General features: G+C 42.9%; 2 protein-coding genes across 2 annotated transcripts; one reads left to right on the forward strand and one right to left on the reverse strand.

Annotated features, from left to right (window-relative positions):
* Window positions 1-6,857: 6,857 nt before the first annotated feature.
* Window positions 6,858-11,741, forward strand: RPL7A (ribosomal protein L7a). The gene is made up of 8 exons (XM_083596895.1): window positions 6,858-6,942; window positions 7,184-7,304; window positions 8,680-8,829; window positions 9,157-9,297; window positions 9,819-9,898; window positions 10,470-10,600; window positions 10,910-10,979; window positions 11,572-11,741. The coding sequence occupies exons 1-8, from the start codon at window positions 6,940-6,942 to the stop codon at window positions 11,674-11,676; spliced, it is 801 nt and encodes a 266-aa protein (XP_083453021.1). The 5' UTR covers window positions 6,858-6,939; the 3' UTR covers window positions 11,677-11,741.
* A 429-nt stretch (window positions 11,742-12,170) lies between these two features.
* SURF1 (SURF1 cytochrome c oxidase assembly factor) lies at window positions 12,171-24,057 on the reverse strand. The gene is made up of 9 exons (XM_083596892.1): window positions 23,902-24,057; window positions 22,974-23,055; window positions 20,941-21,068; window positions 20,274-20,356; window positions 19,891-20,082; window positions 18,759-18,831; window positions 18,500-18,662; window positions 15,996-16,077; window positions 12,171-12,722 (listed from the first exon to the last, which is right to left on the reverse strand). Exons 1-9 carry the CDS (start codon window positions 23,968-23,970, stop codon window positions 12,656-12,658), a joined length of 939 nt encoding a protein of 312 aa, XP_083453018.1. The 5' UTR covers window positions 23,971-24,057; the 3' UTR covers window positions 12,171-12,655.
* Window positions 24,058-24,296: the final 239 nt, after the last annotated feature.

Below are 24,296 nucleotides of genomic sequence, written 5' to 3' on the forward strand. Positions count from 1 at the left end.
TTTACAGTTATACTATGAGGCAGCATGTCTTTGCTGGCTAAAGGAATGGATTGGTTTGAAAAAAACGCTTATCCATTAGATCTGAAAGGTCATGATCTTAAATTTGGCTGGCATGCATGTCTATTGTATGGGAAAGCTAAGATACGTAAGAGTTTCTCAAATCGGGGAGTCTGGGAGAAATATAAGAACCTGTTGGAAAAGAAAACTCCATTGTGCTTATTGCCGATAGAAGCCATTGCTATGAAAAGAATAAATATGGTCAGACAATGGGTGACATACAGAGAATTCCTGGACTTTTCAGAGAAGGAACTCAGACTGAAGACAGTGAAAGAAATAAAAAAGAAAACAAGTAGCAGATTGGTTACAATATCACTGGGGAACAATTTTTTCCCCAACCAGGTTGTTTACACATTTTTGTCTACTTGAAGAAGCCATGGTCCGATCTGAAAAATACAAATATTTAGGTTACAAAACTGTAAAAATAAAGAAAAATTAACTTTGCAAAACAACAATTACCATGTGGTTATGGTAGATCTACGTGTCAGTGTCCACTTATTCCCAACGTAAATATGACATATCGGCAAAAGTCAGAAATTGAAAGATAACTATAGCATGTACACGAAAATCGATTTCAGATTTGAAATCAGCATTGAAAGAATATATAAGAACAGTTGAAAAATCTCATGCAAAAGAAAATGAAAAACAAATTGTTCCCCAGTATACTGTGTATCCCAATGGAATACATTTTTCTGCATACCTCCAACTGTACATAGATACACACATCATTTTAAATGCTATACATGTCATGTTCAATGTTTTATGGGTCGCTTACATTTATACTCATATTGTACTACTTTGGCTATGTGTTTAATAAAATATTGAATTCTTGCATTGTGAAAAACAAAGATTATGGTGAAAAGTGAAAAACATGAATTGCAAAAAAACCTAGAACTTACAGAACAAAACCAACTTCAGATATGAAATCAGCACGTCAAAATTAGGTTAGAACAACTGTAGGTGACAATGCAACAAAAATTTTGTTCCCCAGTGTTATCAATTAAATGAATGGTTCAAGATAGATTTTAAAAATGTTTTTTTGGACCAAAGCTCAGAATTTGAGAGAATCCTATTAGAAAAAAATGAAAAATTATTATCCAAAATGTATAAGTTGTTATTGAAGCGGGAAACAAAAGATGAGCTGGTAAAATAATCAATGATTCACTGGGCAAGAGATATAGGGCATAATATTGAATTTGACCATTGGGAGAAATATGGAAGAAAGATTTGAAATTTACTGCGTGCTACACACTAAAAGAAAACCATGTGAAAATGATACATAGATGGTATATAACTCCAAGCAGGTTAGCTAAGATGTATAAATCTAAATCTGATATGTATTGGAAATGCAGAGAAGTGGGAGGAACATTTCTACATATGTGATGGGCATGCAGATTAGTTAAAGTATTGGGAAATTATATACGGTTGTACCTGGTTTTGCGGCCGGGATCCGTTCTGGAGCCCTGGCCGCTAGCCGAAATGGACGCAGGGCAAAGCGTCGCATCTGTGCACACGTGTGGAGCAGTTTGCACTTTTGCGCATGTGCGATTTAGCGCTTCTGCGCATGTACGAGCTGCAAACCCGGAAGTAACCCGTTCCGGTACTTCCGGGTTTGCTGTGGACGTTCGCCGGAATGGACGCTAGACAAGGCAGACGTTCGTGGAGGTATTACTGCATAATGAGATGGAAAAAACATTTTAGTTAGAAAACCATTCACCCCCAAACCAGAAGCGTTTCTTTTGGGAATGGTGCAGACAGAAAACGTATTTATGTATGCAATTACAGCAGCTCGGATTTTATTAGCCCAAAACTAGAAGGTGAGAGAAGTTCCTAAGAAAGAGAAATGACAGCTCAAAATGATAGAATATGCAGAGTTAACAGACCTACGAGAGCAAGAAGGTCACGTATATAAAGAAGAGTGGAAAAATTTAATGGAATATTTGGAAAATAACTCTAAGCAAGTGAAAACACTAGCGGGATTAAGGTAAAATCAACAATAGTGAGATATAATTGGGGGGGGGACTAAATTAAGTGGAATTTTTTCCCTTTTAGAGTATGCAGATATTGGAAAATTTAAAGAACCATGGAAGGGGAAGGAAGGAAGTCGATGAATGCAAGATTACAATGGTGGTTATTTATTGTAAACAAAAATCTGCCCTTTTCCCCTTATGGGGTATCCAAGAGCCCATATAGAGTCCTTACGTGGGTTCCCTATTGGTAGGAGAAAATAACAGAGGCCAACCAGAGAATACTGAGAAGCAAAGCAGCTAGTAAGCCTGATCTTTATTCATCTGTTGCAACAGGGTCCTCGCTCACCACACGCAGGAGGAGGAACCCAGAACAATGGCACGCAAGGCCTTATATAGACATTTTAAATTCCCTGCCCTAGAGCTCAAGACCACCCCTCCATACATCATACATACATCACAGAAGGGTTGTAACCCAAGACCACCACCCCCAGATACATCATACCTACATCACAGAAAGGGTAGTTTACAGCAGAAATCTGAGTGGTTTGTTTACCTCCTGTCTGCCAGGTTACCTGTTTAATGGTCACTTGATTGGATTGCCTGGGGAGCCTGGCCAGTCTTTTGTAATGATAAATACTTAGTTCCTGGACCATGTCACATGCTCACACCCTATTCATATCTTAAATGTGCCCTTTAGACAGGATTTGTGAAGGAAAAGACAATGGGGAGGCTTTTCCATTTTCCTTTGACCTTGCAGAGAAAACATTTGCTCAGTTTGGGAATCAAAATGGTTTCAGGTTGGTCTTCCTGTGCTGATCTATGTACGTGCTTGGTTGGTACACTTATGAACATTTAACATATATCTAAGACATCAAAATTCCTATCACATATTTAATGATGAAAATGTATATTTGAAAATTTTCAATAAAAATCATTTTTTTAAAAATTAATAAAGTCAATTTTTGTGTTATTTTGCTGAAAATATGAGTGTGGCTTTCCCATTTTGTAGACAATAAAAATGAAATGGTTGTTGATTGGATGTAACACAGATACTAGAGGCATGTGAAAGAGCAGAGGAGTGATTCAATTTCTGATATACAGGCAGGAACCATATTAGGTGTGCGATTCAATTGATGTGTGATCACCAATGCATGGGCCCTTTTGAACCAGAAGGCAGAACGGGCAGATGCATATATAGAATAAATATTCATAAATGTTCATAAATGCACAAGGTAAACACACATAGATAAGCATATAAACCACATGTCTAAAATAGTACATGAGAGCAATCCTGAAACCATTTTGACTCTCCCCAAAGGACCTCAAATATTTCTCTGCAGCAGGAGGATGGGAGAAACTTTCCAATTGTCTTTTCACTTGCAAATCCTCCCTGCAAATCCAGTCTGGCAAGTTTATGCTAAGCTGAGCAGACTATCAATAAGGTGTAAATTTGTAAAAAGGAGATTCAGGAACTAAAGTATTTACCATCTCAAAGGAATGGCTAGGCTACCCAGAAAATGCAATCAGTAAGGCGTTATCAGGTATTCTGGCAGACAGGAGAGAAGCAACGCACTCAAATTTCTGCTGGAGACCACCTTCTGCAATGTATGTATGATGTTTCTGGGGTGGTCTTGGGCTACAGGGTGGGCAGTTTTCAAAGTCTTTATAGGGGCTTGTGCACCATTGTTCTAGGTCTCTCTTGCCTCCTTGCAAGAGGGGAGGGAACTCTGTTGCAACAGAAAAATAAAGATCTGCCTTGCTTTCAGTGCATCCTACCGCCATTCCTTTCTGACCAATCATGGACTTAGTGGACTCAGTCCCTTGGGGAGTTGGGCAGCAAAAGCCAACCTCCTTATTTTCTTTAACATTTACCGTATTTTTCGCCCTATAGGACACACTTTTCCCCCTCCAAAAATGAAGGGGAAATGTGTGTGCATCCTATGGGGTGAATGCAGGCTTTCGCTGAAACCTGGAGAGCGAGAGGGGTCGGTGCGCACCGCCCCCTCTCGCTCTCCAGGCTTCAGGAAGCTATCCGCAAGCCTGGGGAGCCCGCGGGAGTTCCCGCCGGGCTCCCTAGGCTTGCAGACAGCAGCCTGCACCCCGAAGTCTGGGGCGCGCTGAGCAGCGCACCCTGGGCTTCGGGCAGATATCCACAAGCCTGGAGAGCCCGGCGGGAGTTCCTGCCGGGCTCCCAAGGCTTGTGGATAGCAGCCTGTTCTGGGGGCTGGGGTCGGGGGAAGCTTGGGCTTCCCCCGCCCCAGCCCAGCACCTAGGGGAAAATATATTCTTTTTCTTTATTCCCCCCTCCAAAAAATACCTAGGTGCGCCCTATGGGCCAGTGCGCCCTATAGGGCGAAAAATACGGTAGTTCATCTAACTCAGTACAGACCCTCCAAGTGTCCCTATTTTCCAGGGTTGTCCTTGATTTAGAAAAGCCTGCCCAGTTTTTGATTTGATCTCAGAATGTCCCACTTTTCATTCGGTTGTCCCTATTTTCATTGGAGAAATGTTGGAGGGTGTGGAGTTATCCTACCCCTAAGTCATCTGAAGGCAGTTTTTCAATGTTTTCTGTTTTTATAAATGTTGGAAGCTGCCCAGAGTGGCTGGGGCAACCCAGTAAGATGTATTGGGTATAAATAATAAAATTATGAAATGGGGTGTCCCTATTTTCATCAGAGAAATGTTGGAGGGTATGCTGTCAGTATTGTATATACTGACTGACACCAGCTCTCCATGAATGGAGACAGGGAATCTTCCAGCCCTACTTGGAAATGTTAGGGATTTAATCTGGGACTTTAAATCCCTTAAGAAGAGCGTTCCATAAATGTGGGAAGTGGAGTTTACAACAGAGAAGGCGGGGGGGGGGGTATAGCTGTCAACTTACAGATTTGAAAATAAGGGACCAGCAGCCAAAATAAGGGATTTTAGTCAAACAGTTAAAAGGGACCAGATAATTTTGGAGAGTAGCACCGGTTTTTAGCCATTCGTTTCCAGAGGTTGCTGCTCAAGACACCAGCTGATGAAACACTGCAATTAAATGACTACAAGCAGCAACCACTTTTCGCGCAAAACGAAGACCAAGCTACGAAGATGCTGCTGCAGTTCTGTATCTTTTCTCTCATGCTCCATCTGCAGCTCTCAGTTCCATCAGGTGGGGTGGGAGGAGGGGGGGGGAAATTGCGCCCGAAGTAAACCCGCAGATCAGACCATCTATGCTAGTCTACCACTACAAATCTATGGGAGAAGTGCTTGCGGTCCTTACCTTGTAGCTCTTGGAACACCTGCCCGTGCCTCCGTCTCCGCCTCTTCCTCCTCTCTCTGAACTTATTTCTCTATGGTTGCCCTCGTTCTCCTCTCAAGGCTCCTCATCAATTCATAGACCATGCCAGGCTGCCCATCTCATTCGGGTCCTTCAGCGGCACAGCTGCAGTACGGCCTAGCGGGAGCGGCGGTGACGGGCAGAGGGGAGGCCCCAGGCAGAGACGCCCAGTTCGGCAACCACGAGGAGGATGGTGGCGGAAGGGCCCAAGGCTCCCACCAGTCCCGGCGGGGAGGGGCTCCTGGGGGCCGAGGCTGGTGAGAGGAGACCAGAGGGGGGCGGGCTGGGCAGCCAAGCAACACAGTTGGAGCCTCCCTCCTCCCTGGCCGGCAGGGAGGGAGGGAGAGGAGTTGCTTCCTTTGAAACCCCAGAAATTTAAGGGACATCCATCAATAAGGGACAGCAGCAGAACATGGCGCTGGGATAAGGGACTGTCCCTCCAAATAAGGGACGCTTGACAGCTATGGGGGGGGGGTGGAGATTTCAGCCTCAGCAACTAGTCTCAAGTCTCAACTTTGCCTATGGTTCTTTTATAAACACAAGCCACCATAGCTAGGGTTGCCACTGTTCTAGCAAACTACGGGACAAGGCAGGGTGGGGTGTTTGGTGGGTGATTCCCCCCCCCCGCACTGGTGCTGAAGTGACTCCAAAGCAATCCATTACCATCCATTGCAGCCTAACCGGATGGCCCCACTGGAATTTGTCACACACACATACACACACACACGTGAATTTGTAAATCTATCTGTGCTTTGCTACACAGAGCTTAAATACATTACCTTTCACACCCCCTTTCGGATACATGCATTTGGAGAGGATCCTCAGCTTGGCATCGAGAGGGGGCGGGACGGACCTGAAATACAAGACGAAACTGTTTCAATATAGGACGTTGCGTTTTACATTCAAATATGGGACAATCCTGTATTATACAGGACAGGTGGCGACAAGTGCCTCAGGGAATTTTGGTCGTGGGCAGCCCAACAGCTTAGGAGCTGTGCCATGTGTCCTTGGATACTTTGCTTCTTTGTGGGGCGGGGGGGGGCAGGGCTGCATTTTAACTCTGATTAGAAACTTATGGGAACACACACTGTACATGCTTAGGAGCTGTTGTACATCACTGCACAAATATCTGGGAATTATCTGTACTTATGTACAGGGGCATTAAGTGAGGAAATAACGTTGGGCAGACATGGTCAGTTGGGGAAAGAAGGATGTTGCTGAACTATTTATTATTAATTAAACATATAGCCCGTTTCACAACATAATCGGCATGGAGTACGCTAAGTGTCCCGTGAACCCAAGCTACGCTGACTCGAGCTGACCGTCCACGCGTTCCTCATGCCTGCTTTCGTGCGCAGGCGTGGTTTGCAGCCGCATGCTCGCTTTGATACTGTCACCGGCAATAAACCGGTTACGCTCTAGGCACGGACCAGGATTCTCTATGGATGAGGAGCGGCCTCCTATAGGCTTGCATCACTACGCAGAAAAGCCAAAACGACCATAGACGTATAACTATAGAGTTTACTTCCGCTCCGCGGATTTCTAAGGCCCGCCCAGCGCTTCCTGCCCTTCCTTTTCGAAGCCGAAGCCAAGATGGTGAGTTGTGTCTGTTGTAGCGGCGGCCTTTCAATCCGCCGACATCCGTCCTCTAAACGAGCTAATGGTTGGGCTTCTTCTGGCAGGGGAGGCACAGGACACCCTGGCGCCTTGTATTTGGGAAAGCGGATGAAATGGGGAACGGGTTTGGGGGCCCGGGCCTGGTGCAGGCCTCCGATGTGTGTGCGGCTCGCCCGCTTTTGGTAGGGAATTCACCGAATCTTTCTTTCAACTTACGCAGCCCAAGGGGAAGAAGGCCAAGGGGAAGAAGGTGGCTCCGGCCCCTGCCGTGGTCAAGAAACAGGAGGCCAAGAAGGTTGTAAATCCTCTCTTTGAGAAAAGGCCCAAGAACTTCGGCATCGGTGAGTTGGAAAAGGAATTTGGGGTTGGAATGATGGGTCTCTGCAGCCCTGTTGATCCGTTATAGAGCCTAAACAGAATAGGAGTAAAGTTGCTTTCACGGGAAATGGGAAATATACGCCTGTCTCTAAAATACCTGTGCATGGGGAATACTGCTGGTTTTGTTGCATTTTGACAAGTTGCTATCTATTTGTCTATTTATAACAAGTATTTATGTGCTGCTGCATCCTAGAAATATATCGCTGAGGTTTTGCAACAGTATAAAACCATACAGTAAAAACATTTTTGAAGAAAATTTAAAAGCAAGTTAAAAGCAAAATAATTTAAAACAAGCATCAGTTGATCATTGAGGAGGAATCTAATCTTAAATGCCTGTATAGGCCTTAGGCAGTAGCAATTTTTAAATTGATATTTCATTGCAAGAATTTCATTTTTTAAAAAAGTGATTAGAAAAGGAAAACGTGAACGAGAATTAAAAGAAAAGAAAAATACTCAATTAGGTTTCCGTACATATTAAGACTAATATATAGCCTTAATATTCTGTTACAAATATCTTCATCAGTAACCTAGTATTTTCTGTATAAACTCGTTCCAAATATAATTATCCAAAGAAAGTGCATTTGTAAGTGGTTGTTCATATGTTGCTAACATTGCTATGTTATCAAGCTATTGATTACGGAGAATTAAAACTATTCTTCCAGTTCATCAGTCCCTTAGCCACCATTAGGGCATGCAGAATCTATTTTTGCTGTCCCGTTGTCACTTTCCATACAATAGGTACAGGGGTATATCGTTCAAAAGAATATGCCCGTCTGATCATCTGAAATTCCCCAGTAACATATTTATATAATCCAACACAAAACTTAGAGTGAAACATTGTAAAAGTGTGTGTATCAAAAAAGCATTATCCATATTATAACTGTAACAAAAGATGTTAAAAATTGGTCTAATTGAAAGAAATTCTGGTGCGCTGGTGATAGGAAAGTGAATTCTCCCTTGGTAGTAGGGAGCATTAGTTTCCGCAGATCTATTAAATTTAAATCTGTCATATATTTCTTAATTGCTTGTCACGCTAAATATGTTTTCTTTATCAGTGTATTTCTATCTAAATTAGGATGTATGTAGTAGCAAACTTTCTGGCAGGCTTTTAGAAGGGCCTGGTGTTTCCACTATGTTTTGGAAGACCAAGCTTCTCTGGGCTGTGAGCAAATGATGCAAAAGAATATTTGCTATCTGAGTGATGCTGCTGACAATCTTATCCACCAAGATCGCTGATGCTCCTGCCACCTTTGCTTTGGGCTGAAAACCAGGAATAAAAAAGGATAACCAGTAATTGCTAAGGAAGCAGTTATTTTGAGTTGTTATTCTGCCTTTCAGGGCAGGACATTCAGCCCAAACGGGACCTGACTCGCTTTGTGAAATGGCCTCGTTATATCCGACTTCAGCGCCAAAGAGCCATCCTCTACAAAAGGCTGAAGGTGCCTCCAGCAGTTAACCAGTTCACTCAAGCATTGGACCGCCAGACAGGTGAAGGCTGGCTCCTTTCCTTGGTTCTAAGGTGGGGTTGCAGAAGAAAGTGGGGTAGTTGCTCAGACTCCTTGAATTGAATGTGCACCCCATGTTTTGGGAGCTTGCTGGAAAGAGGCAACTAGTTTTACACAGTGCTATAGTGAGAAAGGGTTTTCCTATGTGTGCAGATGATGCTAGCAAAATATTTGCTATCTGAGCTTCCTTGATGACTCCCAACCACCAAGATCGCTGATGCACAAAAGTCATGTCCTTTAGGGAAGGGGGATAATGGGAACATGGTGTTAGAGAGGCTTTCCTCTGAACGGTTCTAGTTGTCTTCCACAGCTACTCAGCTTCTGAAGTTGGCCCACAAATACAGGCCTGAGACGAAGCAAGAGAAGAAGCAGAGGCTGCTGGCCCGTGCAGAGCAAAAGGCTGCAGGGAAAGGCGACGTCCCTACCAAGAGGCCTCCTGTGCTCAGAGCAGGTAACCTTCCTACTTTATATTTATACATTTAAGCTGGTTGATTGAAAGCTTGGACAGCTGGCCATATTTATTTATTGTGTTGATATCCAAAAAGTTCAAAATGGCATAATTGGTTCTCCCCCTCCTCATTTTACCCTCGCAAACAAGCCTGTAGGGTAGGTTGGGTTGAAATACAGTGACTAGCCCAAGGTTGCCCAGTGAGCTCCATGGTTGAGTTGGGGTTTGAACCCTGGTTTCGCCCAGGTAACCGCTGCATCACACTGGCTACCGCAATGATGTATGAATTTCTTCACCTGAACTGCAGACTGAAGAGCAAAACATACGAGCTTTTTAACCCTGAGCGGTAGCAGGCCTTTCCTCTGCTAGTCTTTGACATGGCTAGGAAAAGCTGGCAGCTTGGTGCTTTGTTAACACCACTTGAGCCACTGTGCTTTTCCACAGGCAGGGAGCTCTGGATTTATTTTTTTTACATGGGAAAACAAACTTTTGTAGCACACTCAAGTAACTGGCTTTTTCTGTAGGTGTCAACACCGTTACAACTCTGGTGGAGAACAAGAAGGCGCAGCTGGTGGTGATCGCACACGATGTAGACCCCGTTGAGGTAAGGAGGTGCAAGAGTCGGGGTCTTGTACCCGAAAGCTCCGATTTATGCTGCTAAGTAGTTTTTTTTAAAAAATGAATAGCGGCCACTGCATTCTTGTAGGCACGGGTGTTTTCTGCTGTTTCTTTCCTTAACTTGAACAAAATGGTCACCCATTCCTTCTCTAGATAATTCTTAATGTTGCCAGGCCACTATGGTGACTGTTGAAATGTGCTTGGCTGTACAACTTACTTTGGAAAACATCACTGAGTCCTGTTAACAAATTTTCAAACTTGACTCTTTATAGAGCAGGGTATGGCTTTTGCAATGATGTTTGAATTTCTTCACCTGACCCTTATCTGTGAAGAGCAAAATTATACGAGCTTTTTAACCCTGAGCAATTGCCAGAGCCCTTGTTGTAAAGCAGGGAAGGGGAAAGCACTGATGTTAGACTCCTGCTCCCATCATCCCTAACCACTGGGGCTGATGGGAGTCCAGTAAAGTCTGGAGAGCCACAGTTCCTCATTCCTATTGTATTAAAAACTGAATCACTGCCAACTTTAAAGCATTTCTTCTCCCCTCTCTGATCCAGCTGGTAGTTTTCCTGCCTGCCTTGTGCAGAAAAATGGGAGTGCCCTATTGCATCATCAAAGGCAAGGCAAGGCTGGGCCGCCTTGTCCACCGAAAGACCTGTACCTGTGTTGCCTTCACTCAGGTTAATCCGTAAGTAGCCCTGAAAACATTTTTCGCCTATTTTCTAATTCAGATGAAGAAACCAAAGAGGCTGGTGTGGTTTGGGGCAGTTACACTTTTAACTGCAAGCTAAACAGCTGCTAAAGCCTTTCCTCCTTCCGCATCTGGCCATGGTGAATTGAATGAACACAACTGCTGAAGCTCAATGAACTTTTGTGGGGCCCCTTAAGAGAACATTGCCCTGAAAAGTGGCACTTAAAGCAGTATTTTAAATTGTAGTCTACTTGCATAACTCAAGACTCAATTGCTGACTTGTTGAATCTGTTTTCTCCTTTGCAGTGAGGACAAGGGAGCTCTAGCTAAACTCGTGGAAGCTGTCAAGACCAACTACAATGAGAGATACGATGAGGTAAGATTGTGCTTATAGGGTCTGTGGGTATATTGACTAATTTGTTGGCTTTTGGAAAGTGCCCCCCTCCCTTGCAGTGGCATGACCACTGTCCAGCTTGCTGAAATCAGGAATGGCTTGCTAGCAGCCTCCAATATGAAAATTCATTCCAGCCCTGTGTAGAGAATTCCCTCATGGTGTAGCAGAAATAATGTGAGTGAACAGCAGTATCATGTTGACCCACTGAGCTGGTAGCATCTAAAAATATTTTGGGCAAGATAACAGGATTGAGAATCTATAAATGCCCACAGGAGAAAAGGACTTGAGCCACCATTGGGTTACACAGCCTGTTAGCAATATTCCAGAGTCTGTGTCTATAGTACTATAATGTTTGAAACTGTTACTACTTGTTAGAGCACAGCTGTAATGTAGGAAGTGGAGTTGATTTGAGTCTCTGTTCCAGTAGTAGTTTTTGCATCTAATTTGTACTTAAAAGCAGACACTCAGGTTATTGCTGTGCATGTTAAATCCTCAAATCGTACCATTTAATCTAAATTTTAATTGTAAGTTTTGTAAGTCACTTTGACATGTGTGCAATCTTTTTTCCTTCCAGATTCGTCGTCACTGGGGCGGCAATCTTCTGGGGCCGAAGTCAGTGGCCCGCATTGCTAAGCTTGAAAAAGCCAAGGCTAAAGAACTGGCCACTAAACTTGGATAGATGTATCAGATTTGCCTCAAGAAGTTATTCCCATAAAAATAAAATACTGCAAAAAAAAGAAGAAATGTGTTCTAGTTTTCTGTAAGTTTTTAGTGATGAGAGTGTGGTGCTCTGTCAATTATGTCTTCTGGTAGCCTTGTCTAGTAAAGGGGGATTCCACAGCACCCAAGAAGAAATTATTCCAGCATTCCTTTCTCCATTTTTCTGTCCCAAGGGGAGAGAATTTAAGATTTGCCCCAATAATGAGCACCCTGGAAGCATCTCTGCAGGTGTGAAAGCTCAAACAACACCTTCGTGGAGCTTTGGCCAATGTTAGCTGCAAGTATATTGGGTTCTAGAACATTTCATAAGCTGCCTTGATAAGACAACAGAAATTGATCAGCTCACAGGGGAGACTGCAATTGAAATACCTGCAACTAGGAACTTCAGAAGTTTACAATACTTCTTTTTGATAGGGACTTGATGTCATTATTGTTGCCAAGAAGAAACAAAGCTGTATATGCAACATGATTTATTTACTACTTCATTACATGGAACTTTGCATCATATTGTTATCAGCAACATGCTGATTATTTGCCCAAACACTAATACTCTTGAATCCTGATTTCCTTCATGTCATTTCTGATTACATAGCATTAAGCAACCCAAGATAAGCACTACAATTTGAAAGGCTTTCACCCTCCCTGTTAAGGCCCCCATCATCCTAATTCCTCCCTTAACCATGCCTACCCAGAAATGAGTCCTACTGAATTCAGTGGGGCTTACTCCCAGGTCAGTCGGGCAAGACTGCAGCTCTTAATATATTGCAGCCGACTTTCAGCAGAACGTAAGAGTCTTCCTTGCTTGGGTCTGCTTGCTCTGGTCACTGAAGTGCTGCAATCAAGTCAGAAGGCCTGTTCCTCTGTATAGTGAGCTCAGAGACTGGCTGCAGCTCCTGTGAGCATTTTGAGGACAAGCTTGCACCAAGGAGTTGTAAGTCTTAGAGGTGAACCTTCTGAATAAATTTCTTGTACCACATGTAGGAGGTAGCTGCACATAAACCATACCTGCAAAGAGGAGAAAGCTAGTGTTAAGACACAAGGTTAACCTGCAAAGGGCACACAATTTTAGGGTCAGAAATGTATGCAAAGGGTTGCCATATAATGAGTACAAAGAGGACAACGAGCTGAGGAAAGGGGTGTGCGGGGCCATGGCCACACAGTTTGGGCTGGCGGCAGCCAGGGAATGCAGAGTGCCTGTACACCTCTCCTGGCTCAGGCTGGCAGCGACCAGGGTGTGCAGAGCAGCCTGAGTCAGGCAAAATAAAAACTGTCCCCCCAACTCAGACATTTCCTTTAAAATTTATAAGTACCCCTGAATGGGCCTTTTGTCCCCTAAAAGAACATGTCTGGGAACTCCCAGACATGGCAACCCTACCCAAGGGTCATCTAGTGTAACCCCTGCAATGCATCATTGCTTTCATTTGGCACATTGATTTGGCCATTTAATAACCAATCATTTCCCAAAAATTCAAGAGAGAAGGGGGAGAATCATGGAAACTGCAAAATATACATCATTTTACTTATTTTGATGGTGGCCTTGATGAGAATCAGGTTTTTTGTTTTTTGTTATTTAGATGTTCCGTCATACAATTTAATTAAAAAATGAGAAATAATACATAACAGAAAAGAAACATTAAATCATTAGACAATATCCAAAATAAAATAAACCCACCACCCTGTTTAACTTCCCTCCACCACTACTCATCTTCTTTAGAATCAATTTTACCCTTATCATTGCATTCTGATTATTTTTATTTTCTCTATACAGTGGTACCTCAGGTTACATACGCTTCAGGTTACAGACTCCGCTAACCCAGAAATAGTACTTCAGGTTAAGAACTTTGCTTCAGGATAAGAACAGAAATCGTGCTCCGGCGGCAGCAGGAGGCCCCATTAGCTAAAGTGCTTCAGGTTAAGAACAGTTTCAGGTTAAGAACGGACCTCCGGAATGAATTAAGTACTTAACCTGAGGTACCACTGTATAAATACAGTGGACGCTTGGGTTGCGAACGTGATCCGTGCGGGAATCACGTTCGCAACCCGCAGCGCTGTGTCTGCGCACGTGCAGGTTGCAATTTGGTGTTTCTGTGCATCTGCGAGCACTGAAACCTGGAAGTAACCTGTTCCGGTACTTCCAGGTTTTGGCACGTCCGTAACCTGAAAACCCGTAACCTGAAGTATCTGTTACCCAAGGTACCACTATACATATGTCATTGATAATTTATTGTTTTGATGCATTTACATTCTTAATCTAAGCATATTAGCATGTCTTTTTTAGAGCAATATTTTGTCATATAACCATCAGAGCATTGCCATTCGTTTTTTAGTTTTTGATTTGGCTGCTGACGTATGGATGCTGTTAATTTAGCCAAATTTAAATATTCATTTAATTTGAGAATCCATTCCTCCTTGGTAGGTAGTTTTTTAGCTTTCCATTTAGATGCTATTACTATCCTGCCTGCGGTGGTCGTGTATAAGAAAATTCTTTTTTTCGATTTCGGTTATTTTCTTAAAAGGCCCAGTAGGTAAAGCCTCTGGGATTTTAAGCATTTTTTTTCAACTCCTCATGTATTTCCCCCCAGAAGTACTTAATTGGGGTGCAACTCCACCACGTATGCATTGTTGTACCAGCTTCCTTGTTGCATTTCCAACAGAGGTTGGATTTCAGTTTATAGATTTTTGCTAATTTGACTGATGTTAAATATCACCTGTAGAACATTTTGATGAAATTTTCTTTCATTGTACTGCAGGTGGTAAACCTTATATCTTCCTGCCAAAGTTTCTCCCATTGCTCTAAATATATTGTGAGGCCAAAGTCTCGCGCCCATTTAATCATTGTCTCTTTCACTTCCTTGTCAATCATGTCCAAATCTAGCAGAAGGTTATACATTTTAGATAGTAATTTTTTTGTTGTTTTTTAATAATGTTTCATGAATTAATGAATTCTCTTTAGCAAAGCCTCTCTTCGAGTCCAAGTAAAAGACACTTCCAAGTTGTATATATTGCCCTCTGTCGGAGACATAATGCCTTATTTCCTCATAGGGTCTTATTCTAAGTTTATCTTGATCTTCCATTATCAAATCTCTATAAGTTGCCCATTCATTATTCATGTTTAGTTTTTTCATGGCATGGGCTTCTAGAGGTGAGAGCCAGCATGGTGTCATTGGCTCCAGTCTCGTTTTGTACTTACTCCAGACTTTAAAAAATGCATTTCTAATTAGGTGGCTATTGAAGCCTTTATGGACTTTGATCTTATCTTATGTGAGGTAGGCGTGTCTTAATAAATCTGCTTTTTCCAAAGTGATCCATTCTTTCAGCCACACAAGGCATTCTTGTATAATTTTAAAATTGGCAACGCCAGACCTCCCCTCTCTTTTTTGTCAGGAGCTTAAATTTTATGCGAGCTTTCTTATTTTGCTATATGAATTTTGTCATATCTTTCCTCCACTCCTCGAAACATGTTTCTCTAGATATTATGGGAATTGTTTGAAAGAGATGGAGCATTTTGGGAAGGACATTCATTTTTATTATGGAAACTCTTCCTCCTATTGATAACTTTAGATTTTTTAAAGGCAGGACTATGTTAGCTTCCAATTTTTTATAGTGGATCGACGTTAGTCCATCTCGGCCAGGAGCTTTACCAATTTTCAAACTAGAAATTGCTTGGTGTAATTCCATTACCGTAACTGGGGCATTTAACTGTTCCACTTTCTCTTTGCTTATTTTAGGTATTTTCCTCTTTGAGAAGTAATCTGCAATTTCTTGTTCTGTTTCTGACCCTCTTTTATATAGTTTTGTGAAGTATTTTACAAAACATTTATTGATTTCATTTTCCGTTTCATAAACCTTCCCTTTGTGTTCTACTTTATTTATCTGACTTTCTTTTCATTTTTTCTTTATTTGCTATGCGAGTAGTCATCCTGGTCTATTCCCTGCTTCAAAGAACCTTTGTTTCATCCATTTGATGTTGTTTTCAATCTCATTATTTAGCAATGCTGAAAGCTGTATTTGCAATAATTTTATCTTTTTACTCAATGTTTTATCTTTAGGGGATTTTGCTAGCAATTTTTCTTGATTTTCTATATTCTGCTTTATTTTATTTAATATGGCATTTAATATTGTCACTAGCTAAACATAACGATATACAGATATATCACTACATCTGAAATAAGGATGGAGCTATAAAGAAGCATTAGCTGGCTTCACAGCTTTTCCTGCATCATGATTTTCAAATATTGCCCAGCTCTAGATAAAAACTCCAACTGTTTTGTCACTTACCAGGTAATGATGTATTGCATGTGCTCGTTGCGTAACGTCACCCTCGTCTGGCCTCCAATGGGCCCCCCTGGAACTGTGCTTTCTGTGGTTGCAAGAGAGAGACAGCAGTGAGTCAGAACCAGATGCAATATGACCCTTTAGAAAAGAAATTCAAACACCAGGGGCAGCTTACTTTTATGTAATAAGTGAAAACCTATGTAGTCTGCTCTCAACTCCCACTCCCATCTCACTTGCCAATGATACAGCTCTCCCATGCTCAGATTTTCTGTGTAACTCCCTGTCCGACTTCACCCCCTGTATAGCATAGCAAACCAACCAAATGGCTGCTCTACCCAATCCACACCTGGCTCTGACATAAGGTAAAGGTAAAGGGACCCCAGACCATTAGGTCCAGTCATGGACGACTCTGGGGTTGTGGCACTCATCTCGCTTTATTGGCCAAGGGAGCTGGCGTACAGCTTCCGGGTCATGTGGCCAGCATGACTAAGCCGCTTCTGGCAAACCAGAGCAGCGCACAGAAGCGCCATTTCCCTTCCCGCCGGAGCGGTACCTATTTATCTACTTGCACTTTGACATGCTTTCGAACTGCTAGGTTGGCAGGAGCAGGGACCGAGCAACAGGAGCTCACCCCATCATGGGGATTCAAACCGCCAACCTTCTGATCGGCAAGCCCTAGGCTCTGTGGTTTAGACCACAGTGCCACCCGCGCTCTGACATAAGTGCCATTAAACTAAGTGGAACTCCATTCATTCAGATCCTGCCCCCTTCCAGAGCAGGAGAAAACTTCTTCCATCTTCCATGTGACACCCCATTAGATATCTCCTCTCAGTCTTCTCTTCCAGGCTAAACATACCCAGCTCCCTCAACCGTTCCTCATAAGGCTAGGTTTCCAGATCCTTGATCATCTTGGTTGCCCTCCTTTCCGCATGTTCCAGCTTGTTAATATCCTTAAATTGTGGCACCCAGAACTGAACACAGTACTCCAGGTGTGGTCTGGCAAAGGCAGAATAGAGCGGAACTATGACACTATATTTCTGTTGATGCAGCCTAGAATAGCTTTAGCTTTTTTGCTGCTGCATCACACAGTTGACTCATGTTGAGGTTGTGGTCTAAAAAGACCCCTAGATTCTTTTCACATGTACTGCTGGCAAGCCAGGTGTCCCCCACCTTTTATTTGTGCAGTTGGTTTTTCCTGCCTAAGTGTAGAACCTCACATTTGTCCCCACTGAAATTCATTCTTGCGTGTATGTAGCTCTGCATGTGTGTAGCTCTACTCAATACTACTCTATAATTTAGTGTAGATATATGTCTTATATATTTTAAATGTGTAAAAAAAACCCAACAGTTAAAAATATTCTTAATATTGAACCAAATCAATAAAAAAGAGATGTCAAAATATGTGTTACTAACTATATCTGTATAGTGTTCATCCTCCAAAAAAACTCAGAATAATGTACATGGATTCCACCCCACTGCCTCTCATATTATTTTATTTATTTATTATGTAATATATTTCTATCCTGCCAAGTTGGAATTCAAGGCGGCTTACAACATGTAAAAACATGAGTCATAGAATCAAGAATAATAAAAACAAACTGGTTAGAAACAATACTTAAAATAACATCACAATATATCTAAAACCAGCAATTAAAATCTGAACTGACAGCAGCCCAGTCATCAGCACTGTCTGCACCTTAGTTTCCAAATGCATAAAGCCCTTTGCTGCAAAAGTAAATTGATGCCTCCTTACCTGAATAGAAGAAGGAGCCAAGTCACAAAGAAGAAACTTTGTTTGCTGATTAGAATCTCCTTCCCATGGCACTGCTGAGGAATGAAAATTCCAATAAGCAAACAAATTTTCTTTTTCTCCCGATAAGATCCATGGGGCTTTAAGGCACACACCATGCCTCTTGTTAGGCAGAGTAGAGACCCCAAAACCCTGCTTAGCTTGATACCGTACTGGGTTTCTATTCTGCCTAGCAAGAGGCACACAAGCGGATCTTATGGGGGGAAACAGATTGGGCAGGCAGGAAATGGCCATTTACTTTGCAGTAAACTTGGCTTTACCTTGCAGTAAACTGCTGCTTTCTGCCTGCTGCCTGCAAGACCAGCTGGGCAGAGCATTCTCAATACATTACAGGGTGAAAAAATATGAAAGCTTGATCGTGGTCTGGAGTTCATATTGGTAAGGAATAAAGTATCGATATATCACCCATCCCAACTTACCTTCACAGAGCTATGATTCAGAACTCCCTGGGAAGAGGGATTGACTATTAAACCACTAGTAACTGTAGCTCTGGGAGAGGAATTGGGGAGGAGGGGCGCCTAACAACTCTCAGCACTGTTAGCAAACCACAGTTTCCAGAATTCTTTGAGGGAAGCCATGACCATGTCAAGTGGTATGATACTGTTTTAAATGCTGATGGGGCCCAAAGCCAGGAGCCTGTTGCAGTCCACTCCTATTAAAAGCCAAGACTACACAGCCAGGTCCTTGGGGAACTCACTGAAGTCTGCATCAAGGAAGATGGGCTCAGCTCCTGTCACTCTCGCCATGGCATCCAGGTCCCGGTAATGCCAACGATTCCTTTCAATATCGTTCTTTGGAACAAATGGATTGCGGGTTTCCGACAGCCTCACCACCCCTGTGAGCTCAATTTCCTCTTGGATCTACAAGGAAGAGTCAAATAGCAGTTTCTGTCCTTTTAAAAAAAGAATGCAGTGTTATGATACATAATGTGGCAGTTTCCATCCCTTGCTACCTACCTGTCCTCGCAACCTGGTCTCTGGCTTAAGTTTCTTTCTGGAGACAAACCCTCTGTTGACAAGGATTGTGATCCTGCAGGGTCAGGGGGAAAGGGAGAGAAGACAATAAACTCTGTAAGCATGGAAGCATCCCAGCCCCCTAAAGCAGGAGTGGACAATGTTTGGCATGCCAGATCTTGGCTGAACTACAGCTCCAGGTACCCCTGGCTGTTGGGTATGTTGGCTGGAGCCAATGGCAGTTGTAGTTCAGCAACATCTGGAGGGTCCACTTCTGCTGTAAGGCACCTAACATTGTAATTCTATACTCAGAAGCAAGCATCATTTATTCAATTTGGCTTACTCACAAGTCCATTTATATAAAACTTATTTTTGCTAGCCAGCTGGGAAGAGTTAAGAACACAGCCATCAACATTGCATTGTGGCAATTTGATTGGACTCTGTTTGGATTCTATTATGAGTGCCCTACATATTACTGTTAGCATACTAACAGTTCTCTTTCATGGTTTTTCTCTCTCCTCTCTGTGTTCAGAGTAGATCCACTCACTTAGCTAACCAGCCCATGCACCTTAGAGTAGGTTCTAGGGCAGAAGATATCTGTTGGCCTTGAAGATGCAGAATTCTCTCGTTGTTTTCTGCAACAGACTAACATGGTCAGGTGGCTGGAAAATTGGCATTTTACGTTATGACGGTTCAGACATTGTTATCAACGTGAAAGAAACCTATGCTAGGCAAAATTCAGACATATTAGTGAAATTACATACATTTGATAATAGGAGATATGCCTATCTCCTATAATTAAATTCATGTAATTTCACTTATACTTTTGGAAAAGTTAAAAAACAAAAACGAATCATCACAGGTTTAAGTACATTCTGAAACAAGCTCTGACTCCTTTTACAGAATCCAGAGAATGACTTAAATAAAAACAGTGCAGAACATTTCAGGTCCTCATGGTTTTGAGGCAGAATCTGAATATATACAGACTGTATTTACTGAAGGGCCATGATCCTCTCTAATGTCACGATCCTATGCATGTCTGTTCAGCCAAGTGCCCCAGATTTCAACAGAGATTGTTTGCCAGTAAATGAGTACAGGGCAGCGGCCCAAATTGTCTGTCAGTTAATATACTTACCCAAGGTCTATGCAGTAAAAGGGTGTGATGACATTGGCACCACTCTCAGGATTGGACATCAGCTGGCCAGCATCCCTGGCTTCTTTCTCTGAATCAACCAACGAACGTGGAAGGATGTACAGCTCCTTGTCATGAATGAAATACCCTCGGACCTTGACAGGTCTGTATTCCAACTCCTTTATCTCTGAGAAGCTGTCAAAGGACAGAAAGCAGCAGGTTTGAAAGAGAGGCTGAGCTGCAGCCCAAGGCAAGGAACAGCTTCACCTACTTAAATTCTGCAGAATATAAAAAGGGCTACTTTGTTTAAAGTGGCACAGGCACTTTGAAAAGCAGCACACACCCTCCACACGTTTAACTGATTCCAAGCCAGTTCACATACTTACTCTGCTGGGAGTGGAATCGGTTCTGCTGCCACCTTGGCTTCCAGATCAGAGATCAACTTCAACTTCCATTTCCGCCGTTGAATCTGACATGGGCATAAGGGCTCTTAGGGGCCTTGAGGGCAACACCAGACATACATTTGCCCTCCCCAGCACAAAATTTCCCTCCCACCAAGGCAGGATAGCTGATCTACTAGAGAAGTATTTGCATTATGAAAAACTGAAGCTTTTCTGTTTCCTCCTTTAAAGCAAAACAAAATGCACATTTGAAGGAAAATGTGGGTTCCTCATCTCAAATTCCCTAAATGCTTATTTGTTGTTTAGTCATTTAGTCGTTTAGGACTCTTCGTGACCCCATGGACCAGAGCACGCCAGGCACTCCAAATGCTTATTAGTTTTATTCAGATAAAAAACTACTCCATGTCATCAGCCAATAATAAAGGCTATGGACTGAATTCCATCAAGTTAAACTGAGAAAACACAATGAAATTAATGTATCTATGATAGAAATGCCTGTTAATATCAATCTTTGATAATGACTAATTTTGGAAACAACTCACAGTAGAGGTTCTTGCACCGGCTATGAGCTGTAACTGAAGACATCTCTGAACACTGGCCCTGAATCAAGAGGCCTCACAGAGCAAGACTCAGATTCAGCGTTTGCATTTACCTGCCACGTTCCAAGGCAAAATGTCGCTATGGGGATTAGGAGGAGGCCCCACCTGAGCACAACATCCTCTCCAGATTTGGCAGAAGCAGCTGTGGAAATCCTGGACAAGGCAGGCCTCTGGGGAATCTCTGAGGAAAACGACGGGGGGGGGGAGTGTTTGTGTCATCTGTGGAAGATTCTGTAGAAGTTCTGTGCAGTATCTGGCTCATCACTACCATCAGATTCATTAATATCCAGCAATAACCTACATTTGTATTAATGATTCTGGAACATAGGTGTCTGCCTTATACTGAGTCAGGGCTTGGTCCATCTAGCTCAGTACTGTCTACCCTGGCAGGCAGCAGCTCACCAGGGTTTCAGGCAATGGGTCTATCTCAGCCCTACCTGGAGATGCTGGGGCTTTTAGCATGCAAGGCAGATGCTATGCAGCTGATCCACAGAACTTGCTATGGTTCTGACATAACAAGCATGAGGAAAGTGCAGTTATGCCCTCGCTGCCTCATTTCAGTAATCAGCAGGATATTTTCCTCAATTGCCTGGAGCCTGAGATGGCCCTGGAATATAAAAAAAACCACTTTGCTGGTCCAAGGAAGGAAGTGAGAATGTACCTAGATGCTCTCTTACCTACCTGGGTTTAAAAAATGACAAGTGGCAGTAACCACCAATCTCCAACGCTTCCAACCTTTACAGCCAGTAGCCAGAAGACATTAGGGCAAATGGGTCATTGCCCAACCAGCCTCAGATGCGTCTAATGGCTCAGGATTGCAACACCTCAAGGACCGCCTCTCCCCATATGAAGTGACCAGGACCCTGCAATCATCATCTGAGGCCCTTCTTTGTGTGCCCCTGGAGGTTGTCAAGAACAGGCATTTTCTGCGGTGGCTCCCCATTTGTGGAATGCTCTCCCCAGGGAGGCATGCCTGGCACCTTCTTTACATATTGGAGTGGATTATCAGAATAATGTTTATATACAGCGGACAGAATGGAAAGTTCCTTTATTTTCTTTTTCCTCTCTCTTTTTTTCTTTCTCTCATCCTTTTTCTTTAACTCCTCTCTTTCTCTTGCCTTCTCCCCTCTATCTCTTCTCTATTCCTCTTTTCTTTTTTCTTCTTCTTTTTGGTCTGCATTTTTATTTAGACTAACATTTTAGTTTTGATAAAAATATAATAGATAATTCCTGCCAACCTAGCAGTTCGAAAGCACGGCATAGTGCAAGTAGATAAATAGGTACTGCTCTGGCAGGAAGGTAAACGGCGTTTCCGTGCGCTGCTCTGGTTCGCCAGAAGTGGTTTAGTCATGCTGGCCACATGACCCGGAAGCTGTGCTCCAGCTCCCTCGGCCAGTAAAGCGAGATGAGCGCCACAACCCCAGAGTCGTCTGCAACTGGACCTAATGGTCAGGGGTCCCTTTACCTTTACCTATAATAGATAATATTCTTTGTATCCCTTTTTCCAAACTTTAATAATTAAAAAATAAAATAAAATACTTATCTTTATGTGCCAGGCAAAAACATTTCTCTATTACCAGGCCTTGGGCTGATTAACATTCTATGGCCTTTTAAATGAGGGGGGGTGGTGGTTACTGAGTTTTTTTTGGCCTTGTTTTGTTCTCATTTGTATTATTATGTTGTCAACTGCCCTGTAATATTTGCCTGAAGGAAGGCATACAAAATAAATAAATAAATAATCACCTGGTGATGGCAAAGATGACTTGATGATAACAACAACTAAAATGAACATATGAACTCAAAAGTCACAATAATAAATGAATAAACAGATATAATTAAAATATCTACTGAGAAGTCAGTCCCACTGAATTCCAGAAAACTTACTCCCAGGTAACTACATACAGGAGTGCAACCTGAATATAGAATACGGTTAGCAAATATGACCAGCTAAAGCAGAAGCTGATCTTCTTTGGCCCATCTGGATAGCCTCCTCTGTGCAAATAAAATTAAGAAAACAGAAACCAGGCTCCAGCACACAAGCTTCTCCTAAGTCAACATATTATGAAGTGTTAAGGATTTTATTCACCTTTATGTGGTCGTAGCAGGCCAGAAGGTGCTTTAAAATAGGTGCATCCAAACAACGTCCTTCCACCCACATAGTAAGGGAGCTAAAAGCAAAACAAAAGGTGCTGATTGAATTTCCTGCTTACATTATAAAAACTTATAAGAAGCTGAATTTCGGATGTCATTTCTGGAAAAGAGTTAATTGCAAAAGATGGACAATGATACCAGTGTTAAAAACCAGGCAAGAAACAAGAGAGAAAAGGGAAGAAAAAGAGGTAACTCTCTCTCTCATCCTCATCCATAGAAAGGTGGATGCCTTACCTCACCTGGCTGTTGTGTAGGAAAATACACCCTAGTGCCTCAAAAGCACTTTGCATGTTAAAAGAACTTCACAGCATTGTTACTTATTAGACTTGTCCGGCGCTACTCAAAGCAACTTACAAGACAACCAAAGTGTAAGAAATGGAATGAAATAACCCTCATAACAGCCACAGGAAGAGTTGATACCAGACCAATGACAACTTAGCAATATCACGCAAACCCCTTAGGAGAGGCTTTTGTCAAGGAATGGACACATTAGTCTACCCAAATTAATAAACGAAGTTGGCCTGTATCATCTTTGTGGTTTTTAAAAGCAACCTTAGCAGGAGATGCTTGCACCCGCATGGCTGGGGACGAAGAACCGTGCCCGACCTGTTGAATTGCCACCTGTCAGGCTACTGTGAGAGGCCCCGAAGGTAAACGGCAGCGCAGCCTTATGCGGGAGCTGTCTTTGGGAAAGATTGTCCCGACAGGCATTTTAATTGAATTCTGATTTTTATGAGTTTTAATTCATTTTCTATTTGCGGTTGCATCGGGTTTTTTTACACAGACAGCCGTGATTTAGCAGCATGAAAACGGCCAAAATAATAAAAATTGAAATCGAAATAATGAAATAAAACGGCTCCCACCTGGCCCGCCTTCGCCCGCAAAGGCCCCCTCAGCGCAAAGTCGCCTAGCAACCGCAAAAACACAGACATTTCCACCCCCCACTCCTTTCACAGGTCTTTCCCTCTTCTGGGTCACGCGACTTCCGCTCTCCCAAGGCTCCTTAGAGGCGAGTCTTACGAGGCGCTTCCGCCACAGAACACACAGGGAGCTCCTTCGCCACCTAACACTCCCTCCCTCCCTCTCTCTCTCTCTCTCTCTCTCTCTCTCGTGTTCTCACTAACACAGAGAGTGCACCTCCTCAGTCCACGTTATCCCCAGGCGGAAGGACACACAGCGCACGCAGCTCCCAACGGGGACAACGCAGGCCTGACACACTAAAACTTCGGGTTTCCTGCCCTCATTGCCGCCATTGCGG

Source organism: Podarcis filfolensis, assembly GCF_964270895.1.
Source record: "Podarcis filfolensis genome assembly, chromosome: Z".
NCBI classification, from domain to species: Eukaryota; Metazoa; Chordata; class Lepidosauria; order Squamata; family Lacertidae; genus Podarcis; species Podarcis filfolensis.